The following is a 13,558-nucleotide window of genomic DNA, read 5'->3' as shown; positions in this document are numbered from 1 at the left end:
ATACAAGCTTTCCGGAAAATTGCCGGCAATTTTCCGAAAAGGTGTGTATGTGTGAAAGGGGCTAATGACTTGACTAATTACCCTAACTTGCCTAATTAACCTAGTTAAGCCTTTAAATGTCACTTTAAGCTGTATAGAAGTGTCTTGAAGAATATCTAGTCTAATATTATTTACTGTCATCATGGCAAAGAGAAAATAAATCAGTTATTAGAGATGAGTTATTAAAACTATTATGATTAGAAATGTGTTGAATAAATCTGCTCTCCGTTAAACAGAAATTGGGGAAAAATGAAACGGGGGTGAATAATTCTGACTTCAACTGTATATTTGTTTTCCTTCTGTGTTTTAGAGAAAACGGGCCGTGCTCATCCGTTCCCATATGAGCGTCTGGTGTTCGGAGCGTGTGCGGGTCTGATTGGTCAGTCAGCTTCCTACCCACTGGACGTGGTGCGCAGACGCATGCAGACGGCGGGTGTCACTGGACACACGTACAGCACAGTCTTGGGCACCATGCGGGAGATCGTGGCGGAGGAGGGCATCGTCCGTGGACTCTATAAAGGCCTGAGCATGAACTGGGTCAAAGGTCCCATCGCTGTCGGCATCAGCTTCATGACCTTTGACCTCACGCAGATCCTGCTGCGCAAATTCCAGCTCCTGTGATACAGCACACGGTAGCAGCACATGGAGGAACTGCAGTCCTGAAAGTAACCGAACAAACGCTTCTTTTTAAACCTGAGCATATGCTGCCAATGAAACGTGTGATGGAGACGAGTAGGGTTTGATTTTAGAGATTAGAGTGTGTTTGAGTGTGTTAGGACTCGCTGAATGTAGACCTGCAGCACAGACTGAGTGCAATACTGACTGGCTGAGTGAATGGCTCAAAGAAAGAAAGAATGAATGAATGACTGATTGAATGAGTGGATGAATGAATAAATGACTCGAAGGAATGAATGACTAAAAGAAAGAATGAATGAATGAATGAATGAATGAATGAATGAATGAATGAATGAATGAATAATGACTAACCAAATGAACAGCTGATTGTATAAATGAAAAATGAATGACCGATTGATTGATTTGATTGAATGATTGAATGAATGAATGAATGAATGACTCAATGAATAAATGAATAACTTGCATGAATGAATGAATGCACAATTAAATGACTAACTGAAAGAATGAATGAATGAATGAATGAGTCAATGGATGAATGAACGAATGAATGACTAGAATGAATAAATGAGCGAACGAATGAATGACTAACTGAAAGGCTGATGAAACAAATAAATGAATGACTCGGTGAATGAATGAACGAATGAACGAACGAATGAATGAATGAACGAACGAACATATTAGTGAATGACTCGATGAATGACTAACTGAAAGACTGAATGAATGAATGACTCAATGAATAAATGATTGAATGAATGACTAGAATGAACAAACGAATGACTAACTGAAAGATTGTATGAATGAATGACTTAATGAATAAATTAATGAATGAGCGAATGTATGACTAACTATGAAAGACATCTAATGAATGAATGAATGGTACGTTCTGCTTGTGTTTGCTCACACATACATGATGACGGTCATGATACGTCCTGGTCATACTTCACTCTAAAATCAGATTATTATTTTGTTTTATTTTCTATTTTTATCTGTTTTACAAAAAGTGAATTTAATTAGATTTGCGGATTTTACAGTTTATTTGCATTGTCTTTTCAAACCAATTTTGTTTTTACATTTCCCCCCAGGTATATTAGTTGAAAGAATAATAATTTTGTATATTTTATGGTTTAATTTGTGCAACAAATTTACCACCAAAAATTATAATAGAATAAAAATAGGTTTAATATAGGTTTAGACTGTACATTTAATTGGGAAAAGTACATTTATGGTAAAATTTTAAGTGTGGAGGTAAATTACAAATTATAAAATGAAAAATCCAAATTATTTATGATTTATATGTTTCATTGCAAGCTTTATGGTGCTGTCTGTTACATTTAATTAAGCTTGTGCTCATTCTGATTTGAAAAAAGTGACTAAATACATCTTCCACAAAAATGAATGACAATGACAATAATGAAATTCCCCAATAATGAATATTAGGATTAAATAAAAAGACAAAAGTACAAAAATAAACACATTTTTTCCCCAAAGTTCTACATGTAAAAGCATGTTTAAGGTGTAACTGCGTGCATGCTTCATGGTGTTTCATATTATATTGAACTTAATTTGATTTTAACCACAGAAAGAAAAAAAAAGTCCCATTTTGTGTATTATATAGAAGCATTTTGTGGCATGATTGACTTTTATTAATTGTTTTATTTAATTTTATGTCTTGATTTTCTTTTTAAAAAACGTTATTATAACTACAATTATAACTAATTGTAACATACAGTTAGTCTACTTGATAGTACAGAACTCAACTCACTTTTGCCCAAATTATGTACTACATATCATATACACTGCATGCTTTATGGGCGTTTTTGTTTCTTTAAACTGATTATTATTTATGGTTTGATACATTTACAAACATACTTTGAAATAAAATTGAATTTGGGCATACCTGTTGGTACTATTTGCTGATTTTAATTGAAAGAAATGCAGTGATATACAGGGTGGGCCGTTTACATTGATACAGCTTAATAAAATGGCAATGGTTGGTGATATTAACGTCCTGTTTGTGGCACATTAATATATGTGAGGGGCAAACTTTTCAAGATGGGTGGTGACCATGGTGGCCATTTTGAAGTCGGCCATCTTGGATCCAACTTTTATTTCTTCAATAGGAAGAGGGTCATGTGACACATCAAACTTATTGCAATTTCACAAGAAAAACAACGGTGTGCTTGGTTTTAACCTAACTTTATTCCTTCATGAGTTGTTTACAAGTTTCTGACCACTTATAAAGTGTGTTCAATGATGCTGCTCATTGTGTTGGATTGTCAATGCAACCCTCTTCTCCTACACTTCACACACTGACAGCAACACCGCAGGAGAAATGCCAGCACAGGCTTCCAATATGCGTAGTTTCAGGTGCTGCACATCTTGTATCTTCACACCATAGACAATTGCCTTCAGATGACCCTAAAGATAAAAGTCTAAGGGGGTCAGATCGGGAGACCTTTGGGGCCATTAAACCGGCCCACGACGACCAATCCACTTTTCAGGAAACTGTTCATGTAGGAATGCTCGGACCTGACACCCATAATGTGGTGGTGCACCATCTTGCTGGAGAAACTCAGGGTAGGTGCCAGCGTCAGTGCATAAAGAGGGAAACACATCATCATGGAGCAAGTTCAAATATCCAGTGGCTTTGAGGTTTCCACTGATGAAGAATGGTCCCACTATCTTTGCTGTCTATGATGTGAAGATACAAGATGTGCAGCACCTGAAACTACAGATACTGGAAGCCTGTGCTGGCATTTCTCCTGCGGTGTTGCTATCAGTGTGTGAAGAGTGGGAGAAGAGGGCTGCAGTAACAATCCAACTCAATGGGCAGCACATTGAACACATTTTATAAGTGGTCAGAAACTTCTAAATAACTCATGAAAGAATAAAGCTATGTTTAAACCAAGCACACCATTGTTTTTCTTGTGTAATTCCCAATAAGTTTGATGTGTCACATGACCTTCTTCCTATTAAAAGAAACAAAAGTTGGATCCAAGATGGCCGACTTCAAAATGGCCACCATGGTCACCACCCATCTTGAAAAGTTTTCCCCCTCACATATACTAATCTGCCACAAACAGGACGCTAGTATAACCAACCATTCCCATTTTATTAAGCTGTATCCATATAAACGGCCCACCCTGTGGTACAAAAATATTACATTTTGCCTTCATTGGAGAGAAATATGGAGTGAAAAACTCTTTATGCATTGTTACTGATCTTGGACAGACTGTCATGTTAGCTTGCGTGCGTGAAAGCGAGCTTGCGCGGGAGCATGTGTGTGTGCGATAGAGGTCAGTCACGTGCTGTGTGTGTTTTTGCACATGTATGAATCTGCAGTTCCTAAGTGCCTGAAGAGAAAAGCAAACACAACAACAACATACACATCATCTCTACAAGTGTTACTAACTGATATACACGCAGCAACACTGCTCAATCTATCTGTGAATGAACAGTGTCTGTATTTAGTGATTCACTAGTGTTTATTTGCGGTTGTGAGTTGTATTATGGGATGTTGATCTCTGCTCGGTCCACTTATAATGTTGAAAATTCAACTCTACAGTTTAACTAAGTGACTTTTACTGATGTTTTAGTATTTTGAGATAATATAATGTTGAAGAAATGGAGAAATAATGCTGTAAAATCACTGAAAATGTGCTGCAGTTTATTACAGGGTGTTTGTATCATAATATACAACACCAAAACAGACAATTTAGCACTGCAGACTATTAAAAATGTCAATAAAAGTCACTTTTTTATGTTAAAAGTTATTGGAAGAGAGATCAAGCTCTCATTATGCAACTCAAAATTATAAATAAACAAAAGCAAATACAGAAAGCTGCTCATTTCTGGATAATTTTATAGTGAATATTCAATATATTAGCTGTTCGGGTTATGAGTTGTTCATTCATTTACTCGCATGAGCGATTTTAAGCAAAACGGTAACAGTATTAGTTTGCTAATCTGATTTCTTTGCTCGTTTCTGAACTAAAACGTTGCTTTATTTTTAATTATACAGTGACTCCAAGGCGTATTAGTTCACTTCAGTCAAACCTGTGTGAATATGATTCATCAGAGTTCAGTCTTGTGTATCGTTCTAGCATTTTTAGACTGAAACAAATCTATTATTCACAATAAACACTTATTTTTGTATGCTTTTTTCCCGTCTATCATGAATATTAGAGTGTGTTTATAATGTATCTGAAGTGTCTGGATACTTTTGGCACCATTGTATATTAATTTAATTTAGTTGAATATAATAATTCATAACCATCATATCACTTTTTCCTGAATAATCTGAAATCATGATCATATTAACATGACAATCGATGCTCAAGCACACATATCATCACTTTTGGTACTTTTTTAATCTATTAAACGGCATTGAATGCTTTTTAAACGTCCTAGAGGCCTGATAAAACACTGAAGATTCAACTGAATCGACTCTTAGAACGATTCATTTGTTCACTCATTGTTCGTTCGTCCCTCTGCTCATCTGTTGAGGTTTTAATGCAGGATTTGTGTGTGCTTTAATGTAAAAGAGCAGAATTATTGATTGTGATGTTCATAAAGTTTTGATTCATGATGATGTTCATCAAACGAATCTCTCTGAAATGACTCGTTTAGAAGCGTCTGGATTCAAGACTGTTGTTTCAATTGAAAAGACTTGTGCCAAATGAATGTACATTAAACTAATGATATTATAACTGTGTGGTTTGTCCTCATCATTTGTTCATGTTTGAAATGCACACGCTTGATAATATTCAGTTCATATTTATTTATCTAGCGCAGGGGTGTCCACATGGTTCTGGAGGTCCGGTGTCCTGGATAGTTTAGCTCCAACCTAATCAAACATACCTGAAGCAGCTAATCAAACTCTTACTAGATAGACTAGAAACTTCCGGACAGGTGTGTTGAAGCAAGTTGGAGCTACACTCAGCAGGAAACCAAGGTGTTCCTAGAACAGCTGAGAGACATAGTCCCTCCAGAGTGTCCTGGGAACTGGAGGACTAGTCAGGATAGAGGGAAAGATGAATGCAGCAATGTACAGAGACATTGCTCTACAGAGAGAGTGCTCTTGACCTCAGACTGGGGCGACGCTTCATCTTCCAGCAGGACAATGACTCAAAGCACACTCCAAATATCAATGAAGTGGCTTCACAACAACTCGGTGAGTGGCTCAGCCAGAGCCCAGACCTAAATCCTATTGAACATCTCTGGAGAGATCTGAATATGGCTGACCACCGTCGCTTCCCATCCAACCTGATAGAGCTTGAGAGGTGCTGCAAAGAGGAATGGGCCAAAATTCCCAAAGACTTCGTTAACTCTGCTGTGGGCGGTCTCTACTCCACGCGCTATTACACTGTAGAGGGCGCTGTGCCCATTTAGGCATTCATTTAACAGGATTCCCAGTGAACTACTCTCGGAAAGCAAACGACTTTGCTGATTTCTTTACTGATAAGATCAATAATATCAGAAAGGCAGCCATGATCAGCCATGTAGAGTCGACATCAAACAGACTCAACCCCACCTTAAAATAATAACAATCAGTATTAATAATATCTGGCTGACTTCCTGTCTCATAACATGTGTCACCGACTCCCAATAGTATGAAGCTGCAGGCCCGGAGACCTAACCGCACGCTCAGACGGCTAGACCTGCACTTCCAGACCTTCACAGTGCCACCTGCTGTTTAAAAGATCGACTAACCTGATTTCAGCTGCTTCTAAATTGTAATTTAAACTATTTTTCTACTTTAAAATATTAGGCTGTGATTGAATAGATTATTATATGAAATATTAAACGTACTCGATTTTTGATTTAATGCAATAATTCTATTGTATTTTATTAATTGTATTTGTAAATATATATTGTTCAGTTGCTTCAATATTTTCAGACATTTGTTGTTGTTTTTTTTTATCATTAAGGATTTATCACTGTTTCGTATTGAGTTGAGGGAATGAATATTATCTTCATATACAATACATTTCTTCACACACAATTATAGTACTCTTTATTTCACTAACTTTATTTTTGTGTACTTTTTCATAAGGTCCTACAAGTCAAGTTGTAAACAATGCATGGAAAAATAGTAAAAAATAATAATTGGAGTAATAATTATTTTTTTACGTAGAAAATAACATCAAATAAAATAAATGCTTTACATTCTTATTGGGGAGATTTTTTTATTTCTAGAGCAAAATAACTGGAAATATCTGCAGTCTTTGGTACACTGTATTAGTGTTGGCAGAGACCCACTTTTTAAATTGTAATATCAATCTGAGAAAAAAATACACACCACAAGCAAATTACTTTTGATTTCACCTAATAGAGCTCATATTGTAAATTCTATGCAAATTTAATTGATATTTTGATTTCCAAAAAACGTGTTTGTAATCATTACAGAACTTGTAAATAGTTGATAAACTGTTATTGTGTTACCGTTATTGTCTTTGGTAGCACTTTCAGATAGATAATACAGTAATATGTACAGTAGACCTATACAGCACTAAAATATGTTACAAATAATAATTTCGATAGGCTGCATTTTATTTCAACTTTTTTACTTTAGTTTTTTTTTTATATTGCCAAAAAACATTGCTAGAAAATTGTTCCAGAATGGTACAATAATAGATAAAAATAAGAGCAAGCTGTAAATATCATAATAATAATAATAATGCTCTTTTGACACTAATTTTGATCAAATCAAACACTGAAATAATTCTTTGTTAGTGTAATATTTTACACCACATTGATTTATGTCATAAAACTTGGTAATTTTCAGGAATCGCTTTAATAATCAATAACCTTACTGGCGTTTCTGATGTTGCTACTTGCTAGAAAGTGCTGGTCTGAGTGTGCAGTTGGGTCTCAGTACCTGCCGCTTCACCCAACCCAACAGCAGGGGGCACTGTCTGGTCTGGAAGTGCAGGTCTGTGCGCGCAGGTCTGAGCGTGCAGTTGGGTCTCCGGGCCTGCAGCTTCCCCTTACTCCACCGACTCGGTCCCAGGCATTCCCCTCGCTGGCCAGCAGAGGCCCCCATCCCCGGACTTCTAAGCATTACATCATCCACCAAGACTGATTGTGCACACACCTGAACTGAATCCAGTTAACGACCCACGCTCCCTTTATAAGCCACACTCAAACACCAGTTCATTGCGAAGTCTTGTTTAGCCCTGGCCAGCATTACTGAGCGGTCTTTTCCTGCCTGATCTCCTGTGCATTACCCAGGACTGTTTCTGACTCTGAGTTGCCTTCTGCTTGCCCTCGACCCTTGCTTGTTACACGGACTCTGAACCACGCTGCCTGCCCTCGACCCATGCTTGTCATTAGTGGTGGGCAAAGCGAGGCTTCGTGAAACACTGAAACAGTCGAAGCAAATGTGTCGAAGCTTCGAAACGTTTCGAAACCCCACTCTACAGTGACACCTAGTGGTAATTTTTTATGTATTGCACTGAAACAGTTTCAGCAAAGAACGATTGAACAAATTGAGGGATTAAACCCAACTTTGTACGTGATTTACTTCAAGTAACAGTACAGTGGTTAAGGTATCAGACTTCCATGCAGGGTTAGTAGGTTTCAAAGCCAGTTTGTTGCAGTTGTTTTGAAATGCTTTAATACCAGTTGGTAATGCTTTGCTCTTGTATCGTTTTGTTTCAACATTGGTCTGATATCCGAATAAACAATTTGTGAATAAATATGTCTTGTTTTTGTCTTAAAACAGGGTTGTTGCTAGATCAAAAACGGTGGCCTGAAGTTATCAAGAATTATTTATATTATTCATTAAATTTCCCATTTATTGTATTTTATTAATGTCTACCCAAACCCTAAACCCAACCATACTGTAAAAATATTTATTATTGTTTTACAGTGTTACAAAAATGATGCTAAATTGATGGCGTAACTGCAGCTGTATCCTATTTAGGCTACACAAAACAGAAACATGATTAAAATACATAAAACCATGATTTCAGAATATTTGTACAAGTCGGGATTCGAACCCAAAACATCATGCTAAGCATAGAATCAATTAGCAAACCCACAGTCCTCTAAGCCATATGAGACAGAGGTAGCTGGGTGAACTTGGTAGTCAAATGAGGATTCGCCAGGTCTCGAAACGTTTCTAAGCTGATCGATGCTTTGAATCGCTTTAGTCACGTGACTAGGTGTTTCGAAACACTTTAGTCACGTGACTTTGGTGCTTCGGATCATGCTTCGGTGCAGTGATTCGAAACACTTGCGCTTCGGGATCTCGACACTGTGTCGAAACATCAGTTTCACGTCAGCCATCCCTACTTGTCATAAGGACTCTGAACCACGCCGCCTGCCACTGATCAAGCCTGGTAAATCACTCTGTCTGTCAGCTGCCAGCCCCACGATCTTTATTGATTGTCGTTGATGTGAGTTCGCACTTTAGTGTGTTGGATGTTTGTGTTTGAACTGTGTCTAATAAATACTGCAAAATGGATCCCTCCGTGTCAATCTCCCCGTTACAACATGTATTTATAAACATAATATATATACAGAGAATAATGCATTTAGAAGAATTAATATTTTTGTTTTGGGTGAACTCTTTATTGTAAAATTACCATTTAAACAATTTATTTCTATACACTTTTTATACATAGAAATGTGTGTCTGAATATGGAGATGCATACAAATACTGTAGACATTATTGTTTTAAAATATTGCCTACTAAAATAATTTTTCACAATTGAGCACAAAATAATAAACAATATGTAAATCTTTTTTTTTTTTGAGTGAAAAGATAATAAATGACTGATATGACAGACATAGTGAAAGACTTTCCACTTTTAAACTTGTGACCGAACAATAAAACATTTATACATAAAATAAATAATGATGAATAATATGACAATAATAACAGCAATAATATTAAATAAAAAGGAGTAAATAAAATAATAGTAGTAAAATAAATAAAAACATGATAAAAGTAGGGGGGGTGGAGGAGGTGATGTCAATGAATTGGAAAAATACAATCAGTGGACAAACTTAGAAGCGACAGAAAGTAAGTTATGAGGGGTTGCCATTTATCATAAAAAGATGTGTAATCGGCAGAGCGAGAGCATCTGATCTTTTCTACCTTTAGAAAGTACATGGTGTCCACAAGCCACTGTGAAACACTTGGTGGTTTAGACCAGAGGTTCTCAAAGTGGGGGTCGGGACCCCCCGAGGGGTCGCGGGACAATGAAGGGGGGTCGCCTGGTGATTTTCAAAAATCAATTAATTTCTATTAAACCTTAAGACTTACTGTATTTTATCAATAACCTACTGAAGAGACAAAATAGTATATAGTTACTATAGTAGCTTATAGTTAATAGTTCTATTGGATTGCGACTTCTCTAGTAATTACATTATACTAAAGGCACAGCAATACTGTCAGATGCAGCAGATTGATTTTATAACACCAGGTTAAACTTTCTAGCCCATTTACAGCACTGACATACATAAAAAAAACTAAGAATAGACTTGGGTCTATTGGTGTGTGTGCGTCATTGCATACAAGCTTTCTGTATTTATAACCACCACCTCAGAGAAAATTGGGGGTCACGAGTCACTGGCATTGTCATTTTGGGGGTCGTGGGCTGAAAAGTTTGGGAACCCCTGGTTTAGACGACTTCCACAGAAATAGGATCCGACGTCTATAGCTAATAATGAGGTAAAGGCAAGTACCAGTTTAAATGTAAATCGGGTCTAATCCTTGGGGACACCGAAAATTGCAGTGGTGGGACAGATATACACTTTAGTTTGGAATATTTTTGACAAGGTTTCAAAATAATTGTTCCAGTAGTTTTGTAGTACTGGGCAGAAAAAAAACATATGACTCAAGTAGCAGGGTGACATGTGACATCTGTCACACTTGTCTTCCACATTAGGATAAAACCTAGAGAGCAGAGCTTTGGAGTAATGAACCCTATGGAATATTTTAAACAGTATGAGTGAAAGCCGGGCACATGTTGAACTTGAATAGATTCTGTCAACAGCCTTTGCCCACCAGCAGGGGCAGACTGGCCATCTGGGCAATTCTGGCAAATGCCAGAAGGGCCGGACCATTTTTTAAATGTGGGCCGGTCAGCTATTTTTATTTTTTTATTTTTTAATATGTATTGTTTTTACATGCAGGCAGCTTTTATCTCTTGCAAGATGTGAGTATTATGATGATGATGATGCTAATAGTAATAATAATTATAAATGTTAAGCATTGGCCCAATCAGCAATGACTGGCTGGTTTCAAGATGGGCCGACTCAAAATCTGGCTAGAATGTCAAACAAACAGTAAGTGCAACACAAGCTAATTGTCAGAGATGGACCATAAAAAAGGAAAGGAGGTGCCGAAAAGCTCAGAGAAAGCAAAAAAAAAAAAAAAAAAAAACTCAAACTCTGGCAAATGCATAAAATTAACAGAAATAGTCTTGAGAGAGAGCAGCGGAGGGGCGCAAGAAGGTTGCTTTTTCGAGCCTCGCCTGGGTTAGTTGGTGTTTCTGTGTGGAGTTTGCATGTTCGCGTGGGTTTCCTCCTGGTTTCCCTCACAAGTCCAAACATGTGCTGTAGATGAATTGGGCAGGCTTAATTGTCCGTAGTGCATGTATGTAAATGTGCTGTATAAGGGGTTTCACAGTGGGTTGCACTTTGGAGGGCATCTGCTGCGTAAAACATATGCTGGACAAGTTGGCGGTTCTTTCCGCTGTGGTGATCCCAGATTAATAAAGGGACTAAGCCGAAAAGAAATGAATGAATGATCGCATATATAAATTTGTTTTTGGTCCAGTCACATACATTAAATGTTTAAATATCTATTACATATATGGTACTGCTTATATTATTTCACCATCTATACACCAAAATTAGTGAATATGCGTGTCCGTGCAAGGGGCTGTGGCAGTGTAGTAATGTGGGCTGGTGTGGCTACAGTGCCAGGGCTGATTTTTTAAGTCCCAGTCCACCCCTGCCCACCAGTCAACCTCAAACTTTTCACCCACCTCAAACTCCCAGGCACTTTTAATTTTAGCAGTACTACGGTCCTCCAAATCGATAAGCTGACAATAAGTTCTTGAAATTGGTGCCTTTTCAAAAATATTATAATTTAGATGAGTTTAAAGGTGAGTTGAGTTGTAGTTGAGTAGTATTCATGTTACACACATTATACACATTAGCTTACGTTAACACATTAGAATTAAAGTGATGTATTAAATGTTTTATTTTAATTGCAAAATCAACAAATTAATTACAATGTGTATGAATCAGACAAAAATAAATACACGAATATAATAAATATAAATACATGAATAAATAACTATGAGACAAAAATTTAGTACAACCATACAAAGATAAGTAGTTTACAATAAGGGAAATCTGAGTTATATTTAAATGTTATAGTAAAGGCGATGCAGTGGCGCAGTAGGTAGTGCTGTCACCTTACAGCAGGAGGGTCGCTGGTTCAATCCTCGGCTCAGTTGGCGTTTCTGTGTGGAGTTTGCATGTTCTCCCTGCATTCGTGTGGGTTTCCTCCGGGTGCTCTGGTTTCCCACACAGTCCAAACACATGTGAATAGGGTAGGCTAAATTGTCTGTAGTGTATGAGTGTGTTTGTGAACGTGTGTGTGTGGGCGTGGAAGTTTCCCAGAGATGGGTTGCGACTGGAAGGGCATCCGCTGCGTAAAAAAAAAGTTGGCGGTTCATTCCGCTGTGGTGACCCCAGATTAATAAAGGGACTAAGCCGACAAGAAAATGAATGAATGAATGTTATAGTAAACAAGGAGGAAGAAAGACACCACAACGCTGGGGAACATGAAAATCAATGTCAAATATTAAACAAAGTACAAACTTAAATAAGTTGTAACTGCTTTCTTATTACTAGACGCTTTTGTATCAAATGTATAATTGATATTTATGTATATTTGAATAGGCCAGTGTGTATTGTTCTCTTGTTGTCCACTAGATGGCGCTACAGGGCCATCTGATCCTGAATAAACTAAAGCAAAATCCCTTGATGATGAACTTGACCTGATTAAAACCTCTTTACTGATATCAGTTGTATTTAATAGCATTATTATTTTAAATTGTAATGTTTAGCATGAATGTTTAGTAAAAAATAACCTGCTTAAACACTGAAAATATAAGAAGTGTCATCATCAAATTAAGTGTTTTCATCAAAAATGAACATTTTTCTCGGGCTCATTTGTTTATGTTCAGTTATTTCACTTTAAAGACCAGGAAAAGGACTCATTCTTTGCCATAAATGTGATGTTATTGAACATACACACAGGAGCCTGATAAAAATGCTAGTTTTAGAGAAACATTTAGAGGTTTTTGCGTCTGAACTCCATATAATAATGGATGATAATTAAATTAGAAGTTTAAAATAAAAAACATTAATAAATTGTGCTAAATAAATAACAATAAATAGTATTTTATTTACCACCTTTTAGTTTAACTTTAAAAATTTTTTATCTTTTTTTAGTAACTCAGTAACATATCTGAAAACCAATATTTAGCTAATAAGCTAATATTTATAACATAAAAATATTACTAATAATAAATAAGTACTATTAATAAAATACTAGAATAGTACTTTTTAACTATGTTTGATTGATTGTATAATTCTTGTATGTTTTTTTTTTTAGGTTGTTCAGGGACAACAGATGAAAAATAACCTTCTGGCTAATTCTGGTGCATTTGCAGAAATGCTTATTTATGTACACTGTCCCTGCCAAATAAACAAATAAAATTAAATAAAAAATTATAAATAATTTATTACTAATAATAAAAATAATTACTAAAATTAAAAAAAATTAATACGACCACAGCTACTCCTACTAATTATCATTATTGATAATAATAATAATAATTATTATTATTAT

The 13,558-nt window shown here is 36.3% G+C and overlaps 1 protein-coding gene across 7 annotated transcripts in view; it reads left to right on the top strand.

Moving 5' to 3' along the window:
- Positions 1-5,384, top strand: part of slc25a42 (solute carrier family 25 member 42) — a 38,875-nt gene extending 33,491 nt beyond the window's left edge. For 2 of the 7 annotated variants that reach the window (XR_012389390.1, XR_012389388.1), the window contains 2 exons: positions 350-2,731; positions 3,675-5,384. Coding sequence is in view for 2 of the 7 variants with exons in the window: in XM_009298942.5 (XP_009297217.1) it covers positions 350-660 (311 nt within the window). In the remaining 5 variants the exon portion in view is untranslated. Of the gene's footprint in view, positions 1-349 lie in introns of all 7 variants that reach the window. The other 5 variants (XR_012389389.1, XR_012389386.1, XR_012389387.1 and 2 more) reach the window with 4 other exon arrangements.
- Positions 5,385-13,558: the final 8,174 nt, after the last annotated feature.

The sequence above is a fragment of the Danio rerio genome, chromosome 2 (genome assembly GCF_049306965.1).
Source record: "Danio rerio strain Tuebingen ecotype United States chromosome 2, GRCz12tu, whole genome shotgun sequence".
Taxonomy (NCBI): Eukaryota; Metazoa; Chordata; class Actinopteri; order Cypriniformes; family Danionidae; genus Danio; species Danio rerio.
The sequence above is the reverse complement of the archived record's forward strand: the minus strand, read 5'-3'. Positions and strand labels throughout refer to the sequence as shown.